Source organism: Tubulanus polymorphus, chromosome 3 (assembly GCF_964204645.1).
Source record: "Tubulanus polymorphus chromosome 3, tnTubPoly1.2, whole genome shotgun sequence".
NCBI lineage: Eukaryota > Metazoa > Nemertea > Palaeonemertea > Tubulaniformes > Tubulanidae > Tubulanus > Tubulanus polymorphus.
In genome coordinates, this window is record NC_134027.1 from 13,226,328 (window position 1) to 13,244,276 (window position 17,949).

The 17,949-nt window shown below is 40.2% G+C and overlaps 1 protein-coding gene across 1 annotated transcript in view; it reads right to left on the minus strand.

Moving 5' to 3' along the window:
• Positions 1 to 830: 830 nt before the first annotated feature.
• LOC141902037 (protein kish-B-like) overlaps positions 831 to 17,949 on the minus strand; it is a 40,810-nt gene continuing 23,691 nt past the window's right edge. Inside the window, exons 3-4 of the mRNA XM_074789674.1 lie at positions 11,719 to 11,850; positions 831 to 1,654 (exon numbers count right to left, since the gene is read on the minus strand). Of these exons, the coding sequence (XP_074645775.1) occupies positions 1,572 to 1,654; positions 11,719 to 11,850 (215 nt within the window). The 3' untranslated portion in view covers positions 831 to 1,571. The remainder of the gene's footprint in view (positions 1,655 to 11,718; positions 11,851 to 17,949) is intronic.

Sequence of the window (17,949 nt, forward strand, 5' to 3'; positions counted from 1 at the left end):
AAGGATTGACATGTGCGTATAATAAAATGCTGATTTTTGCAAGCAACAATGGCTGCTGGTCGGTCATTTTGAATGTAATCTAACCACTTTTCTGGCTGCATATATGTAAGGGGTAGATAAATCTTTAAAATTTCCAGAATAACTGGATTCTATCTAAGGACAGAGAACGAATGCAAAGTAAAGGGAATAGGGACAACAAATGCTAAGTAAAGGCAATAGCCATCCTGGGATCAGGTTCTGGGCTACAAACACTTCTTTTTCAGTTCTTCTGCAGTCATGTGGGAGATTCCCCGAGATTACAGTATCGTGGAGTGGCACAGTTTGTGTAGATAATGCGATGCAGGCATTACTTGTAATTTTAATGAAGTAAAATCTTGTTTTGAATTCGAACCCCGCAGTGACAGTAATCACAAAAGAGTTCATTAACTAGATCAAACCAAAACTCCATTAGGAGCAGTCCCAGATCTAGGATGGCTAATTCTAGTCAATTTATCAAAAACCAAATCAAATGAATCACAAACTGTCCTATCGACCCTGATTATTATTGATGCAGACTTAAGCTGCCAGCATTTATGGACTGCGTCTTCGATCCTTTGTCGCACTACGTCCAGATATTTCAGAGATTTTTTTATATACCTTACTCTTTAAATAGACACATAAAAATAGGTGGAAAATAGGAGAGTTAAATGGAAAGCCATTTTGATGCATCATACAAGAAAAGTTGGTAAAATGAAAGTTAGCCAATTTTTTTAGAATTTATTGAACCTCAGCCATGCACGAAGGGAATGTTGCAATAATTACATGGTGTGGTAAGGATATTCTATAACATACCCTGAATGGAATTTAAGAATTGTTTCTAGAAAACAAAAGCAGGTGTATCACATTTTCTGAAACACCCTCTTTGTAGTACGAGACTGGTGCGTGAGAGCATTGGCAAGCATATCATCTATATGGCCTAGAAATGTCAATTGTCTATTGATCCAAGAAATATAAATCATTTATTGATGATGAAAGAAGATTGATAGATTCAACTCAGCAGGAAAATGACTAACCATCCTTTTCATCAGAATTCATTGCTGTCAGGTGCACTCATCTACACCTTCAAGTGCACTAAACGTACAAGAAAGCTCTCCCCAAAAGGTTGATTTGTAATTTCTCAAATACACCATAGAAATGAAAGATATATTTATTTTCAACATTATCATAATCAAGATACACGTATAATTATGGTATAAGATTATTGACAGTATTAAATTCATGAACTACATGAGCTTTTCCCAATAATGATTAGGCTTATTGTTGGCAATGCACCTAAAGTAAACATATAAATATTATTACTATATCTTATAATATTTAATTCTACAGGCTTCGCATGTGTTCCAGACTTAATAAGACATTTGTATTGACAATGAACAAACAAAAGGATTTTAAACATAAGGCATCTTAATCATCGTACATGTCCATGCTACAAGTAGATTGGAATCCATTCAAACTTAGCGTATGAGAGAAAATGGATCCCCATAAGATGTATCTTTAGCCAAACCAAATTACCATATTCTCTTTTATTTTCTTCACTTGATTAGTAGTACATAGCCAGCTGTTACAATGCATGACAGTGCCACTGGAATATGTAACCTGGTGCCTATCACAGCAGCTGGAAAACGATAAACCGTATTCATTATTTTGTTAACATCATAATTTTAAACAAGACACCCATGAGCTGTGTAGCATTGGTACATCATACTGAAGGAACTGAAAAATGTCTAAATTGCTATGAAATCAAATAGATATTGCTATCAGATAGATAATGACTCTTCACGATCCTGAAATAGGTATGATTTGATGGGTAGATTTCATTTGATCTTTTTATTCGGTGTCCCTAACAAACCCACCACACTTACCGGGAGCAAAACAGGTGGATATTGATTCTAAGGCCCTCGTCAATGTGCCCGTTTTTTGGACCGTACCCCTCAAGAGATGGGTGAACCCAGCTCTTTCAACAATCCTGCATCCCCCTGTACAGTCATGACAGTGGTCGGCAGAACCATTAAGACAAATTGACTTAAAGTCTACTTTAGTTCAATTTGTCTTAAATGAACGATTTCCATTCATGCCGAATATTCAACATGATTTGATTGTGTTCCAAACAACACACATCTGCTTTATTGTTTGTTTTATAACTTAAACTCCTCACTTGACAATCTTGCTCCAATCAGGCAAAAAGTGAAACTAAATTTCACTCGATATCAATGGCAGCCATTTTGATAACTTGTGAAGTGACAACAAATGATACGAAAGAATGAAATTGAAGAAATTAAAATTAGTGGTCCAGGGACACCATGCCCACTTGGGAAGTGTTTCCAAATGCTCAACAATCTAACAATTTCAATATTCAACGCCCCCTGGTGACCATATACAAAAACCAATGACCTTGAAACTCACTGCAATCATAGAACATGTCACGAACTATAACTTTGTAATTGATCATGGTAACAAAATATACCTAGGTACCAATATAATAAGGAAATACTAAGTTATTGACATTTTTGGCCACTAAAAAAGGTCATATGACAGTCATGGATTGACCCAATTTTTGTTATGCTGATGGGCCCTAGGGGGATTCACATGCAACCGAAAGATCAAGGTAATAGATCAAAGCGTCTTCAAAATTTCCCTCAGAAACTTCAAAAATGTGTAAAAAGTGTTGATTTTGGCGAACAACAATGGCTGCCAGTCAGCCATCTTGATTCTGGCAGGGCCAGTATTTGGGCTGAAGATTTGTCTAAGGTAGATACATGTACAACCCAAATATCAAGACATTACATTGAAGCGTCTTCAAAACTTCCCAAAATAACTGGATTCCGTCTACGGATGGACGGACGCAACGACGGACGAAAAGTGAACGCAATAGCCCACTGGGACTAAAGTCCCAAGTGGGCTAAAAAGAAAGATTTATATGTTTAACAACTTGCAATTATCATTTTGTCACCTGTTTCTAAAAACATTCTGAAAGGTTCCTGCACCAGCAAGAATACAGTCTTTTTTGACAATTATGCAAAGGACGGTGCAGAGGTTCAAATGGAGCCTCCATTAACTTCTTCAAAATTACGGAAAGATCCCATGGTGGAACTACTCTCGGTACCCGAGGCCGAGAAACACATAAACCCTGGCAGAAACGCAATGTATGGGAAATTACGGAGCAGTAACCATTAATAGTTACAACCTGCAGGCCTTTTACGATGAATAGATGCAGTAAATAAAGGACCATTGGTCAAAGTAGGCTCAACTGAGTTAGACATTTTAGTTTTGAGCAAAAAAATCGATTTGTTCTTGGATTTGCAATAACGAACAGCTGATAAAGATGAAATTATGGTGCACTTTGTAGCAAGCATGTTAAACTTTGATAATGGTAATGGGAATGGGTTTCCCTATGAGTCACAAGTACGTGGTTGAGAACAGTTCTTGATAAAGTCACTGGGAAAGCCCTTCTAGAGGGATTTCCAAGTGATGCCCTTGTGAAGGGCTTTCTCTGTGATGTCATGAAACCAGGACAAGCATCGAGTGGTAGAATAGGGGAAAAATTCATTGAAATTTTGCACATTCTCTCCCACCACATCCAAATGGCTTATAGCTGATGGACAAAATATTTCGGGGGGTTTTGGGGGTCCTCCCCAAGATAATTTTAGAAATTAAAAGCGTTTTCCGAGCACTTAGAAGGATCTTGAACCCATGAACGACATTTATATTTTGGAAGGTAATGGCTAGTTCCAATGTGGTACATCCTCATTCGATGACATACAGCATCCCATGCATTCCCATGCATTACAGGTCGAGCCCTGAATTATTGCAGTAAAAATGCACCGATGAATGCTCACTAAAAATCATCACCCAGTAGTGTATAATATCGGAAGGCGTTCGTCACACACGCGCGGCAACAGTAAGTAGGCCTATATACATTACTACTGTTGCCGTGCGCGCCTGTCTGCAACCGATCGATGAAATACATATGCACTCATCGTAGTACAAATGTAGATACAAAATCACTGTGTTGCAATGAATAATATGCATTGAAATGCGATACTTTTACGCGACGATAAGTAAAACAGGCACTGAACGCTTTTATGGGTCACCTGATTACCAATCGCGGCGGACCAATTGAGTGAGATCATCAACCCCCCATACTTTTACATCATTTTTGGACTATTTGGAAAATTGATATTTTTCAATACCGAAATCCGCAAACCGGATCTGCTGGGAATTCTCATCCCTGGTTTACTTCACGACATTTCCCTCTTCTTTTAGGAGATGAGCTATTCCCTCTCTTCTCCACAATCAATTCAAAGTCAATTTCAAGAATTTATTGCTCACAAATGCTAACGGGTCAGAGTCCAAGAGTTAACGAGTCCAGTGTTCGCGAGTCCGACAGCTTTACGGGCATTTGTTTATTACCTCTTTTATATTGCTGTTTTCTTGTACTGGTTAATTCATTTGGGATCATCCCTATATTCCCCGGGTTATATGTTCCCCAGGTGGTTCTATGTTCCCCGGGTCCAATGTTCCCCGGGTTCTATATTCCCCCAAGGGAAAAATACTAAAGTTCCATATTCCCTCAATAATAATAAGGTTGACAGGAGGGGTCCATACCTATGCTTTTTAATAATATTCCATCAACATACATTAGCTAAAACTCTATAAATTCTATACAGTCAAGGTTGCTTTTAACTTTTTGCAAGAGCGAGAGCTGAATACGATAAGTTTTAGATGACGATATCGTTCCATCACGGTAATTCTTACAGTAGTTACATCACACTGTAAAAAGTCTTTTAAAGAGCATTTGCCATCAAAAAAGAATATTGTGTAAAATTCATTTTCAAATGTGATGTATTCACAAGTATCAAATATGGAACTGGTTTGAATTTTAGTTCAGCCATTACTGAGAAATGTGACTTTTCAATCAGCAATTTCAGCACGTGCTAGCGCGCACGCGTGCTTGTGCTGATTGTCATAGTTAACATCATAAATAGCGCCACCCGCGGGTTGAATATGAACTATACGCACGGAGTGAAGGATAAATAGATGACTATTCCGTTAACTATTACGGCAAATTCGTGCTTTTTCAATAAGTCACATCTTCAGGTCGTTATATGTATACTAAAGTTATTTCTGGTTAAGAAATCACGGAAAGTACAATTTTGATGGCTTTTGCCCTTAAATACTAAACTTTTTTATTGTGATTCATGTGATTCATTTCTTATTTAATAAAATAAAGATAAAAACGAAGACAGTGGCGATTTTCTGTTACAATAACTGAATTGTGTAGCTTAGTTTTGTATACTATGTACAGATGGCAGTACTGTAGTGAATAAACGGGTAGTCCAAAGGCTGCTGAAGAGAAAAGACACGTTGTTGATTTTGTCGTTACAAATAAAACAGATATCGAAACATGGTGGCAGCGGTGTCGAAAATTTCTCGTTGGAAATAAATAAGGACAATCAGCTGATGTTGATTAGATATTAAAGAACTGTGGAAGTTTGGTGATTGTTGTGATATTATCGGATTTTAATTCACAAAACTGTAAGTTTTTCATCATGTCTCTACCCAGTGGATCATTATTAACGAACAATCAAAGACCTGTCGCAGGCATTAAACCTCCGTCAGAATTTAAGATCGAAGACTGTGAAAATCTATCTGAATCGTGGACTTTATGGAAACAAGCATGGGGAAATTATTGTATAGTGTCGGACATTGTTTCATACGATGCAAGTTACCAATCTGCATTGTTTTTGCATAGCATTGGACCCGAGGCAGTGAAGGTATACAATTCGTTTACTTTCGATAATCCTAATGACAGTAAAATAGTCGGAGAAATTATCAAAAAATTTCATGAGTTTACGTCAACCGCGCTTAATGAGACCTACGAGCGCTATATTTTCAATAATTGCGATCAGAAGCCGGAAGAAAGTTTTGAAACATATCTGTCAGAACTACGTAAATTGGCGCAAATGTGAATGTTTGAAGGACAGTTTGATTCGAGACAAGATAGTACTGGGCATAAGGAGTGAGGAGACGAGAAGGAAGTTATTAGAATCCAGAGAGTTGGATCTCAAAGAATTCGTCGATATTTGCAGGAGCGCGGAATCAACTTACAAACAGATGAAAGGGCTTAACCAGACGCCGAGAGCGGAAGCCATTAATCATGTTCACCAGAGGTTCGACCGAGGTCAAAACTACAAAAAACCATCGGGGAAACGATATCCGACATCATATGGTAAACAGACATAAGGAAAAAATGAAATGAAGAACTGTAGATTTTGCGTGCGTAAACACCCCCCAATGGATAAAACGAAATGTCCCGCGTATAAACAAGCGTGTAAAAAATGTGGGAAAATAGGACATTTTGCGGTTGTATGTACAAGAAAAAACATCAACGCTGTAAACTATCCTGATCACCGATCTGAGTCAGATTTCGAGGAAGAGTCGTTGGAAATATGTAAAGTTCAATCCGGTAAAAATGAATCAAAGATATATGCTGAGATGATAATCAACAAGAGACGAGTTAAATTCCAGGTCGATTCGGGAGCGGTCCCAAATTTGCTAACGATAAGATACGTAAATCAGATAAATACTATGAGAAAAACTTCGAAAACTCTTAGAATGTGGAACGGAGCAAATACGAAACCTGTAGGCGCTATGCGAATGATTGTGAGAAATCCAAAGAACCAGAAAAAGTATTCAGTCGAATTCATTATCATTAATGAAAACCTGACACCGATTTTAGGCGCCAAAACAGCGCAGGTGGTGAATCTCATAACGGTGAATGATGAAAACGTTGTAAGAGTGAATGGAGTTAAGAGCGCGACAGCAAGAGATCTGATCAACGAGTATTCCGATCTATTCAATAGAGAAATTGGTGAACTACCAGGTGAAATAAATCTAAAGCTCAGCAAAGATGCGGTACCAGTGGCGATGCCAGTGCGTCATTTCGCACACTCGTTAGTAGATAAAGTCAAATGTAAACTTGATAAACTTGTAGAACAAGATGGTAGTAGATGAGCCAACCGAATGTTGTAACAGTCTCGTAATAACTGAGAAGAAAAACTCAGATGACATACGTACATGTCTTGACCCATTGTAGTTGAATCGTTATTTGGTCAGAGAGCGATATCCTCTACCAACCGTTGAGGACATACTGCCGCAGCTAGCGAAAGTATTCTCGACGCTACATTTAAGACATGGTTTTTGGCATCTGAAACTGAACCGGGAATCTAGCCTGCTGACCACGTTTGGTACGCCGTTTGGTAGATACCGATGGAAACGTCTTCCATTTGGCCTAACGGTTAGCAGCGAGATTTTTCAAAAACATTTGACGTAAGCAATCGAAGGACTAGACGGAATTGCGTGTATCGTAGATGATTTGAACGTATACGGAGTGGGAGATACGTTTGAGCAGGCTCTAATCGACCACGATAGAAAATTGAGAGCTTTGTTAGAAGGCTGTCGTGAAAAAGGGATTGCCCTTAACTTACCGAAATTGAATCTGCACAAACGTGAAATAACATTTACAGGTCACATGTTTACCGATAATGGCCATAAAATAGAGCCCGAGAAAATAAAAGCAATTTCAAATATGCCTCCACCAACCGATGTGGCAGGAGTTCAAAGGTTAAATGGAATGGTGCAGTATCTGGCGAGATTCCTACCTAATTTATCCGAGGTATTAGAACCTATCCGTAGATTGACGAGAGGAAATGTACCGTGGAATTGGGGCGAGGAACAGAATCGCGCATTCGAGAAAGTGAAAGAAATGGTCTGCGAAGCACCAATTTTGGCATATTTCGATCCGCAGAAAGATATAGTTTTTCAATGCGATACCTTTAAAAGTGGTTTAGGGGCAACTCTAATGCAGGAAGATCAACCCTGTACATACGCCAGCCGTGCACTCACGGAAACCGAACAGCGCTATGCACTAATAGAAAAAGAAACTTTGGCAATCGTATATCCGTTAGAAAAGTTTCACCAATACGTATATGGTCGCAAGATTAAAGTTCAGTCAGATCATAAATCGATAGAATCGATCGTGCGAAAGCCGTTGTCAAAAGCGCCAAGAAGGCTGCGAAATATGTCGCTACGCATGCAAAAATATGACGTTGAAATTGTATATACGCGAGGCAAAAATATGTTTATAGCCGTTACTCTATCGCGAGCTTATCTGACAGACAGAAAAGACGAGCAACAGATGCATGTAGATAACATGGTTCGTTATTTGCCGATTAGCCGAGAACGACTCGCGGAAATAAAAACCGAAACCGAGGAGGATCACGTATTACAATTGTTGAAACAAACGATCCTAAAAGGTTGGCCAGTGGAAAAGAAACTACTGCCCAGCGAACTATCGCCGTATTTTAACCATCGCAACGAGTTGTCTGTTCAAGATGGAATTATCTTTCGTGGCGAACGCCTGATAATACCGAAATCATTACAAACTTTCATTCGTGACCGAATTCATGCATCACATTTAGGCATCGAATCATGCTTACGTAGAGCTCGAGAGAGTGTTTACTGGCCGAACATGAATGAACAACTAAAAGACTATATGTCGTCATGCGAAATTTGAGAGAGAGAGACGCAAAAAAGCAAAAAGAAACCATGCAAACGGGAACCGTATCGCGACCCTGGGAGAAAATAGGTTGTGACCTATTTGAAATAGACGGGGTAAATTACCTGATAACAGTCGACTATGTTAGTAACTACTGGGAGATAGACCGATTATACTCCACGAAATCGAACGCGGTCATAAGTAAACTGAAGGCTCATTTGGCAAGATTTGGTATTCCTGATATCTTAGTCAGTGACAATGGACCTCAGTTCAAAAAACATTTCAAAAAACTTTATGAATAGTCGCGCAAATGGTCAAGCCGAATCAGCAGTGAAAACGGCGAAAAAATTACTGAAAAAAGCTAAGCGATCCAGTAGCGACCAATATTTAGCGTTGTTGGACTATCGGAATACACCATCACAGAATCTGAGTTCAAGTCCAGTACAACGTATATTTAACCGTCGAGCGAAAACATTACTACCTATTACAAACAATCTATTGCAACCGAATATTACGTATCCGAATCTGTCAAAGAATAAGCAAAGGCAGGAGAAATATTACAACAAAGGTGCGAAAGACCTAAAACTGCTCAACGAGGGAGATAGGGTCTACATCCAACCTCAGACTAGACAAGAACTGTGGAAACCAGCTAAAATCATTTATAAACTAGACGATAGATCGTATCTCGTAGAAACCAAAAATGGCGCGAAATTCCGACGAAACAGACAACAGCTGCGCGAAACATGCAACAAAAATGCGTTAGCGAGTAAAACACCTAACATATCTAAAGTTCCGGAAGATGGCGTACGAACCGAATTCGAAACTACAACTGTAGAAACAACTCCCGCCAGTAACAACGAACATAGAATAGAAACGACCGTCAACGAGGAAAATAATACCAACAGCAGACCAGTTAGAAACAGAAAAGAACCAACATATTTAAAGGACTATGTCATGAATTTATTATCATCAGAGTTATTAGTAGTTAGTGAATAGAATTATAATAGACTTAATAAATATTTAGCAAATAGAAATTGAAATTCAATGATGACAGTTAACTGGAAAACTTATTCAGCACATGCTCAAATAAAAAAAAAGAATAAAATCTTCAGAACTTGTTGAAATTCTCTATAATCTAAATTTAATTAAGATTGTAATTTTTAGAATGAACATTAAACTTTGAAGAGGGGATGTTACAATAACTGAATTGTGTAGCTTAGTTTTGTATACTATGTACAGATGGCAGTACTGTAGTGAATAAACGGGTAGTCCAAAGGCTGCTGAAGAGTAAAAGACACGTTGTTGATTTTGTCGTAACAAATAAAACAGATATCGAAACATTTTCCACAACATGGACTGACATTGGTTGCATTTCAGGTTTGGTAGCCTAGCCCTTTATCATATGAATTCCCGGCGCCAAAATTTGGTGTGTGTGGCCATGGGAACAAAGGACCTCTTAATACATTTTCCATAATCTTCCATGGGGTGAACCAGGGGAATAAAGAACCCTAAATGTATAATTACCCTTAGGGAAACATTGGGCCCAGGAATATAGAACAAGTTGTATCTACTAGAAAAATATCATCAGTTAATGCTGCAAGTTTTAAATGGCAATGGATTATCAACTACACACATAATGATGACGTTTTATGACCACTTAGGAATCTTCCATTTTATCAAGGCGTTAGAAACATTAAGTATGGTTAAAATCATAACTTTCTGGAGTAAAATTTTTATTTCTGAGGGATACTTACGTGGGGCACATGTTAGAAGTTACCTTAGTTTGGGAACTATACCGCTAAACATTTTTTGGAGTACCCACTACGGTATGGTGGCACTGCCACGAGCAAAGTGACTCAATTTCTTCCGAAACTCCAGCGCAAAGAACCGAGCGGGGAAGGAGGATTGGAATATCCGGCGCCACACGTAAGTATCCCTGAGAAATATAAATTTTACTCCGGAAAATTATGATATTTCCTTCGGGATTCATTACGTGGGGCACATGTAAGAAGGATTAGCCAAGCACCAGGCGGTGAGTAAGGCTCCCAAAAAATGCATAAAGGCAAAAGCCTTAAAGCGCGTCCAACAAACGTAATAATTCACCCAGCAAATTGCACTAGGACGAAAAAAACCCAAGCTAAACTTGGACTACTAAGGCAACAAGAAACAAAATTCTTAATATGGAACTTCCTAAATTTACATGCGTGTATCCGTATGTTTAATCAGCATCTTAATTAAACATTGGTACTCTAGAGATTTAAGAACAAATGAAAAGGACTGATAACTTATGGATTGAATTCAAATGATAGGAGAAATTTGGCTCGTTACAGACTGAAAATAAGGACGGAAAATATCAAGAAAAAAATGCATTTTCTCAAATTATATATGGAATCGCATCTTCGTCATGAAGTTTTTGGCAGAATTTCAGAGAATCCATGCTCCAAGTAATCAAAAAGTGATTGAATCAAGAAGTTTTCATGAAAATCTGTCTATTGCTACGATCACCATATGATGATTCATCATGAATATACATGGTAGTGGGTTTTCCCACTTTCTCAAATTGACACTCTCCACGTTCATGATGTGACGATTTCATTTATTTCATACAGTGTGTACGGAGTTTGTTAACGTTAGACAATTTATTTTCGTAAATTGAACAATTGACAAGATTCAAATCTCCCTTTCCCAATTTTACTGTTTTCACGGCCGCGACGAACTATGGCAGTCGAATCATTTGCAGTTTCCAAGAAAACTTGAACAAGGCCTCACGTGAGGCGCACTTCTCTTATACATGCACAGAACAATACACAATACACAATACACTGCAACGAGTATATGTGTCTAGCATGTATGAAGCATGAATATACGTAAAAGGGCGTGCGTTCTTTCGAAACGGTAAGGGTAAGAGATTTTATTACTGCATTGAATGTTTTAAAAGTGCTAAAGAGAAACTAAGCCTCATTTTTAAGTTATGCTGTACCAAAGCAGGAAAGTTACATATGCGATTACAAAATGGACTTCACTAAAGCGAAAGTCCATAAAAATGCACGATGAAGATATTTATATGTATATGTGATGAAGTGCCATAAAAATTCTATTAATTAATTTTTTGGAATACATACCTTTATAAAAAACGCCTTGAAACCCTTTCTTCTCAGAAAAAAGCCAGTTCTTTAGCTTGGGAACAGTTTTCATGTATGCACACGTACATATCATTAACAGTCCAAACACCACTAGTCCATCAAATGAGTAAACTATATTATCAATGGAAATATGATTTGATTTCATTATGAATTTAACTAGAAAGTACATTGATAGGCCATTTCTTCTTATTCTAATGGTGGTGTGAAATCTTGCTTTCCCTAGTCTAAAACTGATCAGAAATTAAATTTGATAGAATCAAACCGCAATTCTGTATCCAATTTTACGTAAGAGATTATTTAATCTAGGCTTGATTATCTGAAAATTGGTGAATGAAACCCCCTGGTGAATTTATGCAGAAACTTAAGACCTTGAAACTCACAAAAAGTACAGTACATGTAATGAGCGACAACTTTGAAATACAATAATGTTGTAAAATATTCATATGCCCTGAGTGGGCTTAATATGCCTGCACTTTGTAAGCTGTTTCTAGCACTCACAAACATCACCAATATGCTACACCAAAAACTAGGGGTCCAGGTACACTTGGGAAGTGGTTTCAAATGCTCAACAATCTAATTCCAATATATAACGCCCCATGGTGACCATATACCGAAATTAATGACCCTGAAACTCACCACAATCATAGAAAATGTCACGAGCTACAATTTTGCAATTGCTTGTGATGACAAAATATGCCTAGGTATATTCTACTATTCAATGCCGCCTGGCAACCATATGCAAAATTCAATGACCTTGAAACTAACAATCATAGGACTTGTCATGAGCTACAATTTTGCATTGGATTATGATGACAAAATATGCCTAGGTATCAATATAATAAGGAAATACAAAGTATCATACTACCCAATACCACCTGGTGACCATATCGAATAACCAATGACCTTCAAATTCATCACAATCACAGAACATTCAAAACTGGGTCATGTCAGTACTAATGTAACAAAATTTCATTTCTCAACACAGATACCTCTATCCCCTTGTTTATTAGCGACCGTACAGAAGATACATTTCCCCTTACTCCAACTCCGGCGATAACCCGCGGCTCCTTAGTCCCGAAATTGTTCCCGTATTTATCTCGCCTTTTACACACGAAATAATTATCGAAAGCTATCATGTACGATACCGTTTGAAAGAGGATTATAAAGCGACCAGTGAAGCGACGCGGAGTGAAGATGCAACACGTCGGAGTCGGCAATATCAGAACATAAGGCGCGCAGTTTTCTCTTTCAGTCAGTTACTCAGAGAACGTCTTTTTAAGATGTATGTCGGTCCGGGGACAGCGCCGCCTATCGGCGTTGCGGGTCTTGTGCCCGTTCGTCTCTGTTCCTTCTTTCTGAGTTAAAATTAAGGGCCTTGGGCCCACAGAATCCCCCTTACTGTAAATACGTAACTAGTCTTGAGCATTGTTCCTTGTTAAATATTAAGCTACGGCAAAATCATAGTACGATTTCCTTACTTATGGCCATAAGCCATTGGGCATTACGTTCACCGTCCATACTTATGTATTATTGAAGGGCCCTGTGTTTCTCGTTTGTCCTTAGGAACGTCGTACTATAATCCGTTAATACTTATGTATTAAGTACGGATTCTTGATACTAGGTCTTGGGTTCTTGTGCTGATTCCTCCCCGTTCATACTAAAGTATATAGAGACGGGTTTGACCATTATTTGCGCTTATAGCATTATTAAACTATTATTCTTCCTCCGTGTATGTGTGATGTAGGCCCTTAAGGCCAGCTTTTATGTGTGTATCTTTAAGTTTCGATAAATTTTATATAGGTAACCCTTATGGTGTTATAATGTTCGCGGTCTTTATGTTCGTTGTATAAGTTTGAAGCGTAACAGGAAGTGTCAATCGCATTATCTTTTTCCTTTGTAAGTATGTAAGCATTTGTGGAGTATGAACCTGTCTTGTATTTGAGCATGACGTATGTCAGTTTCCGGTAGATAAATAAAAGCTGCTGTCGCAGCACGTAATGGTATTAACGATTTAGTAATAGTATGTTGGGTAGTAAAACCGTTGACTTGGTCGGAGCGTCCATGGTCTGTATAGAGGCTTACTCTCGGAAATGGTAGAGTCCAGCGGAACGTAGTGCAATCCCGTTCGGTTTCTGTTTATTCCGCTATCCAATTTAGGCTCAAGCGAGGAAATTCCACGTCGGGGGTGGGTGACGTGGTGTGTGATACGGTCAGGTTCATGTATAGCAACGAAGTCGTATGTTATTGGGTGAACAGAAGGGTGCGCATCGCTATCTGTAGGTTCTAACATAGGGTTGGGCCCGATCCTTAGTTCCCAGAGGATAGTTTTCGAATCGACCCAGTCATTACGTTCCTGGATCTATCAGCAATCTACACCCGGGGTTGCGGGAATTGCTTACTCGTGTGTTAGGTCGAGTTAAGCCTGAGAGTCATTTATTATTCTACACACAAACATAACCTCCTGTGGTGGTCGTAGACCCCTTCATAAACATCTTTCCCGTTGTTTACGCGACGCAGGCGGACCCTTTGTAGCGGCGCCATTTTACATACATCGATTACATAAGTACAAATTTACATATATACACTCTGAGGACATATAAGAGAATCACGCTACCGCTATGATCGACCCTGGTGTGAGTGAGTGCACACGCTCGTCCGGTAAGTATGTTCAGGCCCTATGTGGATGAAGAGACATGCTAGAATTTTGATGTATTCGAACTACGAAACGCTTCAAAATTGGTGGCAGCGGTAGGATAATAAATGCGCCATCTACGTCAGAACTACCTATGTTCTAAATGGTCATGCTCAGTACGTTTAGGTATACTCATGCTTACATACTCCTTTTATCCTTTACAGTCCCTTCCCTAAGGTAGTAAGTCTGTCATTCCTTTGCATTATCTAATGGTTTGATTTTTCTTGTATTAGAATTCCGTTGCTGTGATGGCTAGTGAAGCGTCTAAACGTCCTAATACGCGAGGTCTGAAGAGGACACCGGCAGTGTCCCGAAGTAGAAGTCACGATGCTGCAATGCGTGACGGCGAACTTTCTCTACCCGGCGATAGCCTTTGGGTTGGTAGTACCGACCGTGGTCGAAGCAATAATAGTCCCCCGTCCGTGCATTTTGATACCGGGGATAATACGTATATCCCAGTATCATTCCCTTTGCAGTCCCCTCTGCATTCTTTCCCTTCTAATAGTGACGATGGAGATAATGCCTCTACGTCGCTTAGTCGGCATGATCGAGATGGTTTCTCTCTTGGTCGGCCCAAGTTTCGTGCGGTAGAGCCCGAGTCATATTCCCGCGAAGGTGTATGGGAGGACTACCTCCAGGTTTTCGTTACTGCATCCGAGGTGAATCAATGGAACGATTCTATGAAGGCGGCCATGCTTTTTACCCATCTTAAGGGTGCGGCTCGTCAGTTGGCTTGTTCATTACCTTTCTCCGACCAGAGGGATTTCTCGCGTATTGTGCAGGCTCTGCATAATAGATTCGGAGCTAGCAATCAGTCGGAGCTCTATCTCGCCGAAATTCGTAATCGCAAACGTCATAGAAACGAGTCCCTTCGTGAGCACGGCCAGGCACTTATAACCCTTTCTAGCCGTGCATACCCAGGTATGGATATGTTGCAACGTGACCGACTTTTGCGGACACACTTTCTTGATGCATTGGATGATAGTGATCTTAGAATGAAGCTCTTCATGAGCAAATGTCAGTCCTTAGATGAGCTCATTATTCTTGCAGTGGAGCTTGAGGGATATGCTAAGTTGGAGCAAGAACGATTAACTGGGGGGAGGGTATTTGTTAAGAACGTAACTGGCCGAGAAAATGAGTCTACGGAGTTAGACCAGTTACGGGGGCAAGTAGCTGATTTGACCAAGGCTGTATCCAAGCTTTCTATACCCAATGTTGGACCTCGTGATCTTTCTACCGTTCGCTGTTTTAATTGCGATCGGATGGGCCACTTCCGACGTAATTGTCCTGGCAGGTCGGGAAACTTCCGTCAGCGGGTCAAGCGGGAGTAAGCCCTGCTGCTGACTTATCTCCCACTACACAAATGCACGTGACAGAGAAACCCTTAGTAAAAGATTCTTTGAGACTTCCTGTAATAATCGAAGGTGTTAAATTCAATTGCCTTGTGGACACTGGAGCATCAGTGTCTATCTTAAGTCATAACTGCTACTACCGGCTGGGTGAACATACGTCTTCGCCCCCTTTGTCGGATACTTCATTAAACCTCCTAACAGCTAATAAAACTCCTATTCGCTCGTTAGGCCACACGAATGTTGAAGTAAAGCTGTTCCAAAAACCTGTACATTGGAAATTCGTGGTTGCAGATATCAGTGAAGACGTCATTTTAGGCATGGATTTCCTATCCTTCTTCGACTGTCAGATCTTTCCTAAACGCCGGACCCTCATATGTGGCAATGAGCAACTTCATGCAAAATCTCCCAGTTATGGAGCTTGTCTCAATATTGTTTCCTCTTGTCAAAGAGTAGTTGTAGACCCCCGTTCGGAAGCGTTAATCGCAGGGGTGGCTATGGATATCGAAGCCTATAGCAAGTGGGCATTAGTCGAACCTCGCATTTCTAGTAATATCACTGACGGTATGATGGTTGCCCGCTGCCTTGTGGATACCGAAACTCATGCAATTCCCGTTCGAGTGTTCAACTCAACGGACCATCTGGTCACCGTCCCCCAGGGTTGTTCTATTGCTTCCATGGTCTCAATTGCAAGTCTCGACGACGCTCCGTCAGACGAAGACATACCTGACTCCTTAAATTCGCATTCAGTTAATCATGTCAATTGCGACACCCCTGATTACCTTATAGATCTGATTCAACGTAGCTCTGAAGGATTCAATGATAAAGACGCTGCGAAGATTCGCGAATTGATTTCAAATTATTCGGACATATTCGTCCAATACGATATGGATCTTGGTACCGCTAAGGGCATAAAGCATACTATCGACGTTGGTAATGCTCGTCCCGTTAGACAGCGACCCCGTCGTCTGCCCCAGGTAAAACAAGACGAGGCTGACCGCCAAGTTAAAGAAATGCTCGAAAAAGGGGTCATAGAGCCATCCACCAGTCCTTGGGCAAGTCCCATCGTCTTAGTTACCAAGAAAGACGGTAGTACCCGTTTCTGTATAGATTACCGAAGATTAAATGAAGTCACGTTAAAAGACGCATATCCCCTTCCTCGCATTGACAATTCTTTGAGATCCCTCCACTGCGCCAAGTATTTCTGCGTTATGAATTTAGCTAGTGGTTATTGGCAGGTCAAGCTCGACGAAGATGCGAAGGAAAAGTCGGCGTTTGTGATGAGAAATGGCTTGTATCAGTTTAAGAAAATGCCTTTCACGTTTGAAGGCTTGATGGAGAACGTCCTATCCTCGTTGCAATACAAAATCTGTCTGGTTTATCTAGACAACGTGATTGTTTTTGGCTCGTCCCTTGATGCCACGTTAGAAAACCTTGGACGGGTATTTGAGCGCTTCCGTTTGTCTGGGTTAAAATTAAAGCCTAAGAAGTGCAACTTCTTTCGAGCGTCGGTCCAATACTTAGGCCATATCGTCTCAGAAGCTTGCATTTCTTGCGATCCCGAAAAATTGAGAGCAGTGAGCGAGTGGCCTATTCCACGTACAGTCACCGGAGTCCGCTCTTTCATGGGCCTCGCGTCGTATTACAGGTCTTTTTGTCCGAACTTTGCATCCGTAGCTAAACCCCTCCATCGTCTCACCGAGAAGGGTAGAGAGTTCCTTTGGACTGCTGAGTGTCAACAAGCTTTTGAAACTTTGAAATCACTGCTCACTACATCCCCTGTACTAGCTTATCCTGATCTGAGAATCCCTTTTATCCTTGACACTGATGCAAGTGATACGGGCATCGGTGGTGTTCTTTCCCAGGTACACGCTGGTAGCGAACGAGTCATAGCTTATGCCAGTCGTTCATTGTCCAAAGAACAGCGCAATTATTGCGTAACCAGGAAGGAATTACTGGCCGTTGTCACGTTTGTCAAATATTTCCGACATTATCTATGGGGTACTCGCTTTACTTTGCGAACTGACCACGGATCCCTTAGGTGGCTTACCTCCTTTAAAGAACCCGAGGGCCAAGTAGCTCGGTGGATAGCCGTCCTTAGCACGTACGACTATGAACTCCTTCACCGCCCCGGGCGAAACCACGGAAATGCCGACGCGTTATCACGTC